Raw genomic sequence first — 15,740 nt, forward strand, 5'->3', positions numbered from 1 at the left:
GGGTGTCTTCTGCCACTCCGATACCAACTGGTCTTCTCCTATTCACCTTGTTCCCAAAAAGGATGGCACCTTAAGCATGTGTGGGGACTACAGGTCCCTTAACGCCCACACCATTATCGATAACTACCCCATACCACATATCTATATCCATATCCATGGATCTACCTTTTTGTTCATATTAGATTCTTCCAAAGCGCATCACCAGATTTCTAGGCATCCACCAGATATTCCGAAGATGGCCATCATCACACCATTTGGCCTATTTGAATACTGTTACAGGCCTTATGGACTGATAAACGCTGTGCAGACATGGTACTGGTTCATTGATTCCATTTTGCTTCATCTGCCTCTTGCTTATGCTTACGTAGACGATATTCTTATATTTTATTCCCCTGCTGAGGAGCGTCAAGTTCACCTCCCTTTCGTCCGTTTGGCCCTCGCTGCATATGGCATGGTGGTGAACCATGATAAATCTCAACTATGTTCCACATCTGTTACCTTCCTCAGCCATTCTGTCTCTGCTGATGGTCTGCAGTCGACGAATTCTTGTGTCGAAATTGTACATAAACTTCCTCTCCCAGAGTATTATGCTCAGCTCCGTCGTTTTCTGGGTATGGCAAACTTTTATCGCCGCCATAGACCTCAATCTGCCTCCATCCAAATGGCCCTCACCAATGCTCTCCCTGGCAAGAACACCACTGGAAAACGGAAGTTGGAGTGGTCCCAACCAATGTTCAGTGCTTTTGGTAACCTTAAAACTGCCCTATCCAAAGCCCTCACACTCACCCACCCTGACCCTGAGGGCCATGCCTCTATCACGACTGATGCCAGTGATTCAGCTGCGGGCGCTGTTTTACAGCAGGACACTGCCGACTCCAGCCAGCCCCTCTGCTTCCTTTCCGAGAAACTGACTAAGAGCCAGTGCAAGTAGTCAGCGTTTGACCGTGAGCTGCTTGCAGTGGACAAGGCGATTAAGCCTTGACCTCGAGGGGTGACCCTTCACGATCTATACCAATCATAAGCCACTCGTGGATGCTATTCGTAATCTGCCTAAAAACCTTTCACCCAGGCATTTCCACCATATGGACTACATCTGTCAGTACTCTTCCGACGCATGTTATAACCACGGCACGGAGAATGTTGTGACAGACTACCTTTCCTGCATCTGCGTGCTAACTGCACCGCTGAATCTAAAGGAGCTGGCCCGACTACAAGCCGACAATGACGATATACAGCAACTAAGAGCAAACAACAGTTCATCGCTCTCTGTCCAGCCCCATATACTACCTGGATTGGCAATCCCTGTCCTTTGTGACCCCTCTACGGGTCCACTTCGTCCCCTGTTTCCCAATGCTCTTCGCCATAAGGTCTTTACCGCCTTGCATGGCTTAACTCACCCTGGGACATATGCTACAACAAAGCTGGTTATGGAGCACTTTGTCTGGCCCGGTATCAAGCACGACTGTCGTGCTTGGAGCTTCGCATGCATTCTGTGCCAGTGGAGCAAGGCCGGCAGACACGCCCAACCTCCTCTGGGCAAGGTTTACATCTCTAAGGGGTGTTACTGGCATGTCCATATCGATGTCATTAGTCCCCTTCCTCCATCCGAGGGCTACGGATATATCTTATCAGTCATCAACCATGTGACCCACTGGATCAGTTCGGTCCCCCTTACTGACATCATGCTCAAGACCGTCGCTTGTTCCTTCATCTTGGAGTTGGTTGCTTGCTTTGGCGGTCCCCTATCTCTCACCACCAACCAGGGACGCTAATTTGAGCATGCACTCTTCACATGAGTCTGCGAACTCTGCGGCGTCACCAAATGTCATACCGCAGCTTACCACCTGCAGGCAAATACCCTCATTGAGCGGTGGCAGCACACAGTCAAGGCCATCCAAGGCCCGCCACCACCCCGCCTCCCCCCATGGGTACTGCTGGATGTTTGCTTGTCTCATAAGGAATATCTTAATGCCTTGCTCGCCGTATGGCGAGCCACTCCATCTCATCCTTGAGTTCGTCGAGGATTCACCTCCCGCAACATGCTAGCATCTCCCCATCCTAGTCGAGCATGTCCACACGCACGTCACGCACCTCCACACACCCCTGCCCGCCTCCACACCCCCCCTCCCCCTCTGTTCTTCCACAAGGACCTAGCTAAGTTCTATTTTGTTATGCTGCAGCAAGACGGCAAGAGCTGACACGTGCGAGAATTATCGCACAATCAGTTTAACAGCTCATGCATCGAAGCTGCTTACAAGAATAATATACAGAAGAATGGAAAAGAAAATTGAGAATGCGCTAGGTGACGATCAGTTTGGCTTTAGGAAAAGTAAAGGGACGAGAGAGACAATTCTGACGTTACGGCTAATAATGGAAGCAAGGCTAAAGAAAAATCAAGACACTTTCATAGGATTTGTCGACCTGGAAAAAGCGTTCGACAATATAAAATGGTGCAAGCTGTTCGAGATTCTAAAAAAAGTAGGGGTAAGCTATAGGGAGAGACAGGTCATATACAATATGTACAACAACCAAGGGGGAATAATAAGAGTGGACGATCAAGAACGAACTGCTCGTATTAAGAAGGGTGTAAGACAAGGCTGTAGCCTTTTGCCCCTACTCTTCAATCTGTACATCGAGGAAGCAATGATGGAAATAAAAGAAAGGTTCAGGAGTGGAATTAAAATACAAGGTGAAAGGATACCAATGATACGATTCGCTGATGACATTGCTATCCTCAGTGAAAGTGAAGAAGAATTAAATGATCTGCTGAACGGAATGAACAGTCTAATGAGTACACACTATGGTTTGAGAGTAAATCGGAGAAAGACGAAGGTAATGAGAAGTAGCAGAAATGAGAACAGAGATATGTGGAAAAGACTGACAGGGAGAAGGGACAGGATGATAGGACATCTGCTAAGACATGAGGGAATGACTTCCATGGTACTAGAGGGAGCTGTAGAGGGCAAAAACTGTAGAGGAAGACAGAGATTGGAATACGTCAAGGAAATAATTGAGGACATAGGTTGCTACTCTGAGATGAAGAGGTTAACACAGGAAAGGAATTCGTGGCGGGCCGCATCAAACTAGTCAGTAGACTGATGACCAAAAAAAAAAAAATACTGCGGGATGACACTGTGGAGGCAACCCTTCAGCAGCCCTATTTGGGCCCTCACCATGTGCTGCGCCACGGTACCAACATGTTTACCATCCACCTCCATGGACGAACTTCACGTGGTCCGACGCAGCCGACCTGCCTTCAGCCGACTCGTCTCCGCCTGCCATCACTTCTCATTTGCAGCCGTTGGAACCATTGGGCTGCAGCACCGCCGACACCACCGTCCGCACTTCCTTCGACGGCCGCCGCCTGAACCCGCCGGATTGGCTCCGAAATTACGACTTCGTCCCGTGAGCCTTCCCTCCGCCGTGCTCCGCACTAGCAAGACTCAAGTTTCACACGGAATTTGCAGTCTCCCCTCCACAACAGCCACAGGCCGGTCACGTGATTCCACTTCCACACGGACAGGAGGCGGAGCGTGACTGCCAGCGCTCAGTCTTAGATCTACTACAAACAGATGTTATATATATTATGAACATAATGCTTGAAGTATGCGAAATAAAATCTCACAAGAACACCAGTAGACAGCAACTTTAATAAAGAAACGAAACGAACAATGAACTGTTTGCATCTGCTAAATGTTTATGTACTAAGAAATAGCCAACTCGTTACAGCACGTTAAAGTGGAAATTTCACGAAATTAAGCCTTTTTAATTGCTGTACACGAAATTGAAGCCGACTCCTTCGGCAATTTTGTGACAGACATTTTATTTTGAGCAATAAAAACATCACAGTAGAAACTCATGTTCGCTGCACACGAAAGTTAATAAGAAAAATATTTATTTTGTGAAACAAAACGGAAAAAGAGTGCAAACTTTTGTTGGGTCACTTAATCTTCTAGGCTCTTTTTGGGCTGTACGTTTTTAAACAACTCGTAGCAAAAACCTGAAAAAAGTCTGTGCAGCCTGTCTGTAGTGTACTTTGCTGGTTTTGCTTACAGACACAAAGCAGGCGAGAGTGTGTGTTTTCTGGCGGGAAAGGCAACATAGTACACTCAAGCAAAACCAGGAGCGCTGGCAGTCACGCCCCGCCTCCTCTCCGTGTGGAGGTGGAATCACGTGACTGGCCTTTGGCCGTTGTGGAGGGGAGACTGCAAATTCCGTGTGAAACTTCAGTCTTGCCTCCGCACTACCGGTGTGTGTGTGGGGGGGGGAGGTGGGGGGGGAGGGGAGGGGAGGCTCTGTGGCGTCTGGCGCAGAGCGCCCTATCTTTGGGAACCTTTTCCTTTGGACTATCGATTCTGGCGAGAACTTTCTGCCATAATTGTCATATGTACAAGTGTTCAATAAATGTATATTTCATGCCAAAGTGAGTTATCTCTCCACTACTCTCCCACGGTAACCACAGTCTACTTAACTTGTTGGAAAGAAGAACAGAACAGACAAATGGGATTCTCTAATTTCACTGCGCCAAAATGTAAACAAAATTATAACTACAAGCCGATTTTACGACGTTGCCGCGTTTTCTCGAATAATACGTAAACTTAAGTACAATCTTGTGAAGTGAAATTGTTATTAAACGAGCTTGAGAAACAAGGTAGCATACTTATCTAATGTTTAATCTGTACGAAACAAACTGTTATTACAAAGTAAATAACTTATCCTTATGAGAGAGCAAAACCTGACTCTTCTCAGCCCGTGTGGGGCTGCCCAAAAACACAGGTAGGTATTATGAACCTGTTTATGGCTGTTACTTTGTTTACGCAAGGGACAGTTAGCGTTGTATCAGCAGTTTTCTGTACCGTGTTCATTGTACTGGGGGCATTTTAAAGATTCACTAGCTGCTCAAAAGCAATGGGACACCTATTACTGTTCGTCCCTTAGACTCAGAGGGCCACAGACACAGGTTCCCAGATAGATGCCGTGTTTCTTGACTTCCGCATGGCGTTCGATACAGTTCCCCACAGTCGTTTAATGAATAAAGTAAGAGCATATGGACTATCAGACTAATTGTGTGATTGGATTGAAGAGTTCCTAGATAACGGAACGCAACATGTCATTCTCAATGGAGAGAAGTCTTCCGAAGTAAGAGTGATTTCAGGTGTGCCGCAGGCGAGTGTCGTAGGACCGTTGCTATTCACAATATACATAAATGACCTTGTGGATGACATCGGAAGTTCACAGAGGCTTTTTGCGGATGATGCTATGGTATATCGAGAGGTTGTAACAATTGAAAATTGTACTGAAATGCAGGAGGATCTGCAGCGAATTGACGCATGGTGCAGGGAATGGCAATTGAATCTCAATGTAGACAAGTGTAATGTGCTGCGAATACATAGAAAGAAAGATCCCTTATCATTTAGCTACAATATAGCAGGTCAGCAACTGGAAGCAGTTAATTCCATAAATCATCTGGGAGTTCGCATTAGGAGTGATTTAAAATGGAATGATAATATAAAGTTGATCGTCGGTAAAGCAGATGCCAGACTGAGATTCATTGGAAGAATCCTAAGGAAATGCAATCCGATAACAATGGAAGTAGATTACAGTACACTTGTTCGCCCACTGCTTGAATATTGCTCACCAGTGAGGCATCCGTACCAGATAAGGTTGATAGAAGAGATAGAGAAGATCCAAGGATAGAGCAGCGCGCTTCGTTACAGGATCATTTAGTAATCGCGAAAGCGTTACGGAGATGATAGATAAACTCCAGTGGAAGACTCTGCAGGAGAGACGCTCAGTAGCTCGGTTCGGGTTTTTGTTGAAGTTTCTAGAACATACCTTCACCGAGGAGTCAAGCAGTATATTGCTCCCTCCTACGTATATCTCGCGAAGAGACCATGAGGATAAAATCAGAGAGATTAGAGCCCACACAGTGGCATACCGACAATCCTTCTTTCCACGAACAATACGAGACTGGAATAGAAGGGAGAACCGATAGAGGTACTCAAGGTACCCACCGCAACACACCGTCAGGTGGCTTGCGGAGTATGGATGTAGATGTAGATGAATATGGTGTGTGTTTACTCATCATCTTTATAACGGCTTGATTTCTGCTGGAGACAATATCAATGATGGGTCTGAATGTCTGAGTAGGTATGGCAGCCTTTGTCCGAAAGAGCCGGTGCCAGAGAAGGTATTGGTGTTGTACGCTGGGTTTGGAGTGAAGTCGACGTTCTGTCCTGTCAAATTATGTTCCATTGCATTCAGGTCGGGACTCTGGGCAAACCAGTCCATTTCGCGAATTTTACTATCGACAAACCATTGCCTCACAAATGCTGCCCTATGACAGAGTGCTCTTTCATACTGACAGAATCAGTAACCGTCTAGTCTGTTCCTCTACTGTATGCTGTCTATTGTCGTGTTAAATGTGTTCACATCCTTCCACATCTAGCTATTTGTTAAGCGTAATACAGGCATCTCATCCTAATGCTTCCACACCGTAACACCACCTAATCCATACTTCAGTACTGGCACTAACACATGATGGCTTTGCAACTTCCAGCAGGCATTCACACAAATCCAGTCCCTTCCATCTAATTACCATAGGGCACAGTTTAGTTCATCATCCCAAATGAATACATAGTTCAGTAGCAGCACAGATTACAGAAATTTGTGATTTTTGATGAGTTGGTCGACCACTGTATCCCATTACGAGGCGTGCTTTTTAATCAAGGTCCGTTTGGACATAAGTACACAACGAAAGGTTATTTCAAAAAAGTAAATTTATTTTCAGAATGTACATACTTCACTCTATTTTTCGACGTATTTGCCAAGTTTGTTCAAACACGTAACGTATGTCTCAACCAATTATAAAATTCCCTCTTCATAAAAACTATCCGCCTGCTCAAACCAAGAGTTCACTGCCGTTTTCACGTCGTCGTCATCATTGTAACGGTTGCCACTGAGGTATTGTTTGAGGTTGAGGAACAAATGGTAATCGCTCGGGGCAAGATCAGGACTGTCAGGTGGGTGGTCTAAAACTTCCCAGCCAAAACTGTCCAATAAATTGTGGGTCTGACCTGCAGTATGAGGTCTTGCATTGTCATGGAGAAGGACAATTCCCTTTGTCAGCATGCCGCGTCTTTTGTTTTGAATCACTCTGCATAGCTTTCTCATAGTTTGGGAGTATGCTTCTGCATTGATAGTGGTTCCTCGTTGCAGGAAGTCGACCAACAAAACACGATGCCTATCCCAAAACACCAACGCCATGATTTTGCGCTGGGACAGAGTCTGTTTGGCCTTCACCTTTACAGGCGAGTGTGTGTGTCTCCATTCCACGCTCTGTTGCTTAGATTCGGGCGTGATGTGCGAAACCTATCTTTCGTCTCCAGTTACGATCTGACTCAGGAAGCCGTCACATTCTTCGTGATAACGAGTGAAGAACTTCATCGCACACTCAAATGTTTGGTTTTTGTGGTCCTCTGTTAGGAGTTTCGGTACCCAACAGGAGCACAGTTTCCTAAACTTTAGGTGTTCAGAAACAATGTCGTACAGCACTGATCTCGACACGTCAGGAAATTCGTTTGAGAGACCTGTTATTGTGAAGCGCCTGTTCTCACGAATCCTCGCTTCAACTGAAGCCACCAAATCATATGTAATCAAAGAAGGGCGACCGGAGCGGTCCCCATCATGGACGTTGTCACGGAAGCCCTTGAATTCTCGTACCCACTTACGCACTTTGCTTTCACTCATAACAGTATCACCGTACACTTTGCAAATGTGTCGATGAATTTCTGCAGCAGACAAATTCCTTACTGGCAAAAACCGTATCACTGAGCGAACCTCACACGGGGCGGGCGAGTTGACAATCTTTTTGAAAGCACAGAACAGAACCGTACAGGTTAGCTACAGAGCTGAAATTGAGCACAGTTGTTCCCGAGGCTTGGCGGTACACGACGCACGCGCTCGTTGCGGTATGCGCGCGAACTACTAGTGTCTACAACGAAACGGACCTTACTTAATAAAACACGCCTCTTATTACCATCGCCTAATACGAAGTAGGAAAACTATTGGCATCCAAAATAGCGTCCAGTCGTTTCGAAATGGATAAATACTGGTCCTATACGGTTTTCAAGGGAATCTTATACCATTCTTCCTGCAAAACAGTGGCCAGTCCAAGTAACGATGATGCAGGTGGATAGCGATCACGTACCTCTCTCCAAAGCTTCAGTAATATTGGATTCTGGTGATTATTGTGGCCACGGGAGTTGCGATAATTCATTCCCGTTTGCACAAAACCAGCCCTGGACGAAGCGAGCTGTGTGAATAGCGATCCTGATTTCTTGGAACACAGAATCACCCTCGGAGTATAAACATTGTAACATGAGATGGACCTCATCAGACAAAAATGTTCACAGGTAGTTGGTATTGTAAAATGGGCCCAAAATGGGGGCTGTCAGTTACACTCAAACACATATAACATTATTTAGTTGTCCAAACAATACAGCAAAAATTTTTGAACTTAGTTACCGGCTGAATAGGCCACACTATCTTATGCCTTAGGGGCACAACCACTTAAACTTAAAAACGGCTGAAAGCCACTAACTTAAAATTCAGACTCAAAAAAGAATATTTAGAAGGCAGAAGGCCTCACGTAAGTTAGTTCTATAACTTGGCAGCCGGCCGGTGTGGCCGTGCGGTTCTAGGCGCTTCAGTTTGGAACCGCGTGACCGCTACGGTCTCAGGTTCCAATCCTGCCTCGGCCATGGAAGTGTGTAATGTCCTTAGGTTGGTTAGGTTTAAGTAGTTCTAAGTTCTAGGGGACTGATGACCACAGATGTTAAGTCCCATAGTGCTCAGAGTCATTTGAACCATTTTTTTATAACTTGGCAGAAAGCCCAACAAATATAGCACTTGAAAGGTAAACAAGTTTAATTTAAAGACGGCTGAAGGCTCATGATTTAAGACTGTAGGTATTAGTTAAAAAACACAAGGCAGAAGGGCTTATCTCCTATTAGGCTGAAGGACCCACACAGTCTGATACTTGAAAGACAAGAACTTTAATTTAAAAACGGCTGAAGGTCGATTACTTAAAACAACTAAAATAATTTTTAGTAGGCAGAAGGCCCAAAGCTTTATCTTTAAACAATATTTTACACAGGCTGAAGGCCCAAACAATCTAAGATTTAACAAGAAAGAAATTTAAATTTTAAAGCGGCTGAAGGCCCATTATTTAAAAACACAACTACAACAAATTTTGAAAAGGCAGATGGCTCAAAGCTTCATAAAAAAAAAAAAAAAATTTAAATGAGGCTGAAGGCCCAAACAATGCAAGACTTGACAAGTAAGAAACTTTCAATTTTAAAATGGCTGAAGGCCCATTATTTAAAACCCAACAAAAAGCCATTAAAATACACAATCAAACACCAATAACAAAAGGCAGTACAACCAGCGGCGCTCAGAAGTTTTCGGGGGTCGGTCTGCACTTGAAATATTAACGTTCGCTTAGGACAGACAGGTAGTCAACCCAACTATACCCGATCCGCCGGCAACCCAACCAAGAGACAGTCAACGGACCCACCGACAAGACGACTTGCTTTCCACCCGACCAGTACACAAGGAACTCCAATGCCAAAACGTAAAGGCGTAGCCACCCACAACTGAGTATGCATAAGCTGTCAAAACTACACACACGTGTTGGACAGCGACAGCACGATGAGGAAACGACACTGCCTGAATTTTATGTCAGTGGCCAGGGCAGGTAACCGGAACGCTAACGGCCACAAGGCAGAAAATTCCGCTGGCGCACTTGGACTTCAAATAACCAAAATACTCCACCGGTGGTCAAACTTTCGCCAACTCGAACACTCGCTGTTGCTTACAGGAATACCCCCAACAGCCAACCATAAAAACCAACGACACAGTGTGAACAGTCTGGCTTCCGTAATTAAATCACCACTCAACTCTGATGTCCTGGGTCGGTGAGCCACGAACCCAGTAGCAATCGGAACAGCTCCCACACACTCTGACACTGCGTAGAGACTGCCAGCGGCGCCGGCCCACTGCGCCGCGTGGAGATTTCCTGACTGATCCACACCAATCAACCGACTCCTCTGAGCCAGTACGCCGACAACATTTAAAATAACTTGTCAATCAAAATCACACCAACTACACACAGTTTCACGAACACTTGTACTGTGAACCAGACAATGCTGACTGTACAATAACAGGGAAGAATCACGAGTCGGCACACGCAGGCAACCCATAAGCGATCGCTGGCCAACATACTCGTCGTCCGACAAGACGACCAACCAAGGTGGTCCGCACTCAAGTGGTATGTATCGGCAACCATCGGGCGAGTCATGGCTGTCTACACCTCACTGCAGCCGCGCCCCGACTGAACTTCTGCCGCGTCGTAAGTCAAACACTGCCAGGTCCGAACTGCACTGCTAGCGCCTCCCAACTCACTGGCAGATCCGAACTAACTGCTGGCATGTTCCAACCGAACTCCTCGACACAAGACGACCGGGAAGTAATAGCAGTCCAGCAAAGATAACACAGCAGAGCTTATATCGATAAGCGCTGCTGCTGCCGGTCGCGGGCAGGCAAAGCAGCAACTCAGTGACAAGTAATCGAAACTAACATAACGAGGTGGCAGTACGGCAAAAATAGGATGTTAAATAAGAGATGGCACGAACATGAGACACGCACTGCTCAACTAGCTGCAAACTAATATGCATATACATGAGAACAAAATATAGTATGTTTCTCTGTGGTTTCCCTGTATTAGTATATAACGAGTATGCAGCTATGTCCAAAAAGCTTCATTCATGATATGCAACTTGATTCAGTCACTGCCATAATAAAATAAACTGGTCAAATTGAGTTTGGCAAACAATGGATCAGCGTTCACAAATTATTGCAAAAAATTATTGCAAAGATCCTTATACTGCAAGTACTTTGGACCGATAGTACTAATTAGTTTTATGTTGGTACTGAAGGGTAGAGTTACTGGATTTTCATGTTCGTAAAGAGACACGAATATGACATGACTGACTTTTTTCTCGTTACAGGCCAAAGCTATTCTGATACTCTCCTGTACACAGAGGTGACAGTTATTCCCAATTCAGTGTGCGAGCAAGACTACGGACCGGGTTTCATTATTGAAAGTACACTGTGTGCCGGAAACACGAACAAAGGCATCTGCTCTGTGAGTAAGAAGTGTGGTCTACTACGACAACTTACTACCAACATCATTAATGCTTTCTACAACGCTAATACGTAACAATTAATATAGTAACAATTTTATATAAATTTTATATAAATGTACTGTTTCGTTGCACATTGTATCAGGTCTCTATCGTCACTGATTTTCTCCAAAGTAACATTTCGTAGAATTAACAATCTTATACTCCTTGACCACTGATTTTCTTTTTCACTAGTTGTACAGAGTTTCTTCTATTAGAGTCGCTCATTTCATTAATTCGTAACGAACAAAAAATGTTCGTGACATGAGGACGCTATATGGACCGCTGGAAAGGCCATGCATACATTTGAACATTGTCTGTAATGGGCATTCCACTAGAGTTCCCGTTTTTTATAAAACATGCATCACAAGAATAGTGTCTCACGGTTTGGGTTCACATTAACTAAATGTTCATGGTATGACCATAATTTTTACACATAACATTTATGTAGTTCGTTAGTTAATGTTCATTTTACGAAAATTTGGGTTGTATTCATCATATCTACCATCTTACATGTGGCAATTAAAACTTTTGAAACTTATAAAATAGTATTTGCTGCTGCTGGTTGTTGTGTATATTTTTGTAGCTTAATTTTGTCTACTTTTTAAGGCTGTTGACAGTACACTGTTTTGTGCCTGTTATTATAAACTACCTTTGGTTGGAGTGGAGATTTATCATCTTTAACTTAGAAAGAGTGTGGTCCTCCCATTAGCGCTCGGCTCAAAAGGAAAACAGCTTGAAAAACCAGGAAAGAACGTATCTCCAATCCCTATTTGCTCAGATCTTACTTTTGTCTATCATTTGTAAAACATTTGATTCAATGAAAGCTATTATGTTAACATTTTAGAGCTATGTTGAAATATGCAGATCAAACACGAATGCATAATTATTTTTGGTTAAAAGCATGAAGTGTTACAGAATTTCTCCATAGAGTTTACCTTTCCAGTTATAAAATCCATCATATGAAGTCTTCAAAGACATAGCCAAAGCTTTGCTATCATGCCCTTGTAGTATGTACCCATTGGCAATACATTTTTCACTGCCACTTCCACAGAGGTTAAACATTGTCAGTTAAAATTCTCTGTTTCGCATCATAACTTAGATCCTTTTTACCATACATAACTGTGTATGCTGAAGTATCTGCAAGAATTTTTTTCATTAAAAGCTGCAACTAATTTCATTGTTGTCTTCTGAATGTTACAATATTTTTTTCTATGGGTCATATTAATCACATAGATAGGATAGTTCGTTTCTTTATGAATTTGTTACTGTCAGCAGATGTCAGTCCTACTGAAACTAGAGGTAGGGGAAACCATTTGCCGCAAATCTTCTCCATAATATGTCATCGATGGCTATGGAAATATCTAGTTAGACGCTGGGAAACTAATATCCGTTGTTAATTTTAAAATCACGAATACCCGAATGTGGCATTTGCAATGTAACAGATAAATGGTGTAGGTGTACCAGCTTGGCTCACGTATAGAACACTTGTAGGGCTTATTCTCACACAGTTAATACCTTTATACAATTAATACCATTATACAGTAGAATTAAGAAATGCAAAAGTAATTTTACCACTGCGTTAATCATAACCTCAGGACCACTTTCCTGGAAGTTTGTAATGTGGCGATACAGCATTCCGATGAAAGGTCTGTAATGACGTTATCATCAGAATGGTGTGTTGTTGCGCATTTCATTATTAACGTCTGCAGCGATGCTGCGTTGTCTGATACTCGTGGTGTGGAGCCACTGGGGCAGCAGAATTTCTCGCCAACAGCGTGGCCTCTATGTCCACCAGTGACGACATCGACTAACTGCCAGCGACCGCTTACCCACTCAAGGAACTTCATGAGGCCCCTTCCCCCTTCTCCCCACCAACAAACTTGGTGAAAGTGTTAGACAATATCTAAGAGTACCATGCTTTCTAAGCTTGTACTCTTTTGTTAACATATCCTAGCCAGCGAGTCTCACGGCTTAGAACACTGAGCATGGTACGCACACTTGTTGGCAGTGAGGGCATTGTCGAGGTGCTGTGGCATTGTTTTAGCATGTATAAAGCTGGCATGTCGCTCTGTGCCAGGAGCCTGAAGTATTGGTCAGACTCTAAGATGGTGATCGATCGCGGTGAAAGTTGGAGATGGTGCTCGGAGGAAGATTTGTATTTTAACGACTATGTTGGCTACCTCTATGGTGGTTGGCAGAATGAGTTGGATCGTTGTCAGGCTGCCAGAATATCAAAGCACAAGACGAGAGTTGCTGTAGGGTGTTGAATGGGTGCTTGTTAGATGCTATGTGATGTGTCAGAGAAACAGTGGTAACTCATTCATTTATTATTCAAAATGCATCCATTGTGACGATTCCCCATGACACCAGCGTCCAAAGGACGTAAACAGTGCAGACCCAGCCAGAGAAGAGGCCACGGTCAGCAGGTGGTGCATGGCCACCAGCAGGTGGCTTAGTGACGAAGGCACTGGCACTGCAAATGCGCTGACCCAGCAGGACAGAAACATAATGGTAATCCCACCGACTTGGTACCATTACAGCCCTGGATACGGATGGTCGAGGCGTCAATGGTCACGCTATTGACCTATGCAGAAGAGGCAGCTCACAACAGCAGAGTATGCCCAGAGTGGAAAGTAGTCTGCACTCACAGAAGATTGTGGACGAGAGGCTGCACGTCACAGGACGGGAACCAAAGACAGCAGGGTAGGAGGCAGAAGCAGCTAAAATAGGCCTGGCAGTTGTCTCACTGGTTGGAAAGTGTAAAGTCCATATCAACGAACTTGGCACCAACAGTAGTGCCACAGCTAACAACATCACAGTCTGAAGGAGGTGACTGATTCAGCTTCCCAGACTGATACATTCATAGATTTTCAGACTTGTAAACTTTGGGACCAGCATAGGTCCATTCTCGAGCTTGCTGACTGCGATACCTTGCACCAAAGAAGGTGCTTTATGTAAACTGGTTTGGTACATACTTGCTTTGCTGGTCTATCGGTTCTGGTCATGTGAATCACAACATGTTCTTGGGCGTTCAGTAAGTAATGGAACGCTTTTTTCTAGGCCAATTTGGGTTGAAAAAATGCGGAATTTGTCGGGACATCGTGGAATATTCCCGCTTCGGTCCCCCATAGTTTTATGAAGTTCTGATGGGTGGTGGCGATATACGTAGCGTTCGAAATGATGTCTGTAACATATAAGTGCTTCCCGAGCTGTCATTGAGTTTCTTTTGGCGGAAAAGCAGAGCATCTCAGAGATTCGTAGGCGCTTGCAGAATGTCTGTGGAGAACTAGCAGTGAACAGAAGCACGGTGAGCTGTTGGGCGAGGCGTCTGTCATCATCGTAGTGAGGTAGCGCATACCTGGCAGCGCAAACCTCTCCGATCTCCTGCACTCCTGCTGGCTACACAAAGCTGTGTCTCCTGCAGTACTGGAATGTGCGGACACCCTCATTCTAGAAAATCGACGGATCACAAACACGTCACCGCTTAACTGGAGGGCTCTGTTGATACACGCACTCGCCCACCAGCTGGGGTACTCAAAGGTATGTGCCCGCTAGGTTCGTCATCACGTGACAAAAGAGCATAAAGAGCCACGAAGGCCCATCTGTTTGGCCCAATGAAGGATTGCGTGAAGCAGTGCGTGGATAGTGGAGAGATTATTTATGCAACAAGACATTGGCTCCGATGTCCACCACTAGAGTGGTTCCATGCGGTTGTAAACGCCCTCCCAGTAATGTCGTGTAAGGCCGTTGCATTGAACGGAGATTCTGTTGAAAAATAGGGTTTCGTAGCAAAAAGACGGAAAAATCATAGAATGAAGGCTTTCACGGCATGTGTTGGCATCACTTAACACTTCCGGGCTGAGATGCCGTGGTCCATACATAAAACTCTCCCCTGACGTTTCACCTTCGACTGCGGAAGGCATCCTCTGAAGACAAGCGGCGAACTGCAACGAGAGCGCGAGTGAGCGCCGTATATATAAGCCATCTAGAGGGCGCCGCTGTGTCACGTGACGTCGGCTGTGCTATGATCTCTGATATTGCCAACTTTCTCAATTGAAATTAATCGATTGCAACGCTGTTGCTGCAATGTTTACATCCATATCTTATCCAGCTTAATGCCTTCATCTTTTCTATTAAAATTATTGCAGTCTTTGGCAATCTCAATAGCCTCTCTGTACATTCGCGCATAATAATGCGACGTCTTTGCTATGTCGGTCGTCTCACTAAACTTTATTTCATGATCACCTTCCTGAAACACATGATCCGCTATAGCCGATTTATCAATATGTCCGAGGCGGCAGTTCCGTTTATGTTCACCCAGACGGGTGTTGACACTTCTTTTTGTTGTACCTATATAGACCTTTCCACAACTGCACGGAATTTTGTAGACACCTGGTGTAGCTAGAGGATGTCGTTTATCTTTTGCGGATCTTAAACATTCTTTTATTTTCGTGGTGGGTCTGAAAACAGTTTCCACATCGTACCTGCTTAAAA

The 15,740-nt window shown here is 44.8% G+C and overlaps 1 protein-coding gene across 1 annotated transcript in view; it reads left to right on the forward strand.

Moving 5' to 3' along the window:
* Positions 1–15,740, forward strand: part of LOC124716784 (brachyurin-like) — a 118,225-nt gene that overhangs the window by 73,524 nt on the left and 28,961 nt on the right. The window contains exon 5 of the mRNA XM_047243332.1: positions 11,070–11,206. Coding sequence (XP_047099288.1) covers positions 11,070–11,206 — 137 coding nt within the window. The remainder of the gene's footprint in view (positions 1–11,069; positions 11,207–15,740) is intronic.

This window comes from Schistocerca piceifrons, chromosome 9 (assembly GCF_021461385.2).
Source record: "Schistocerca piceifrons isolate TAMUIC-IGC-003096 chromosome 9, iqSchPice1.1, whole genome shotgun sequence".
NCBI classification, from domain to species: domain Eukaryota; kingdom Metazoa; phylum Arthropoda; class Insecta; order Orthoptera; family Acrididae; genus Schistocerca; species Schistocerca piceifrons.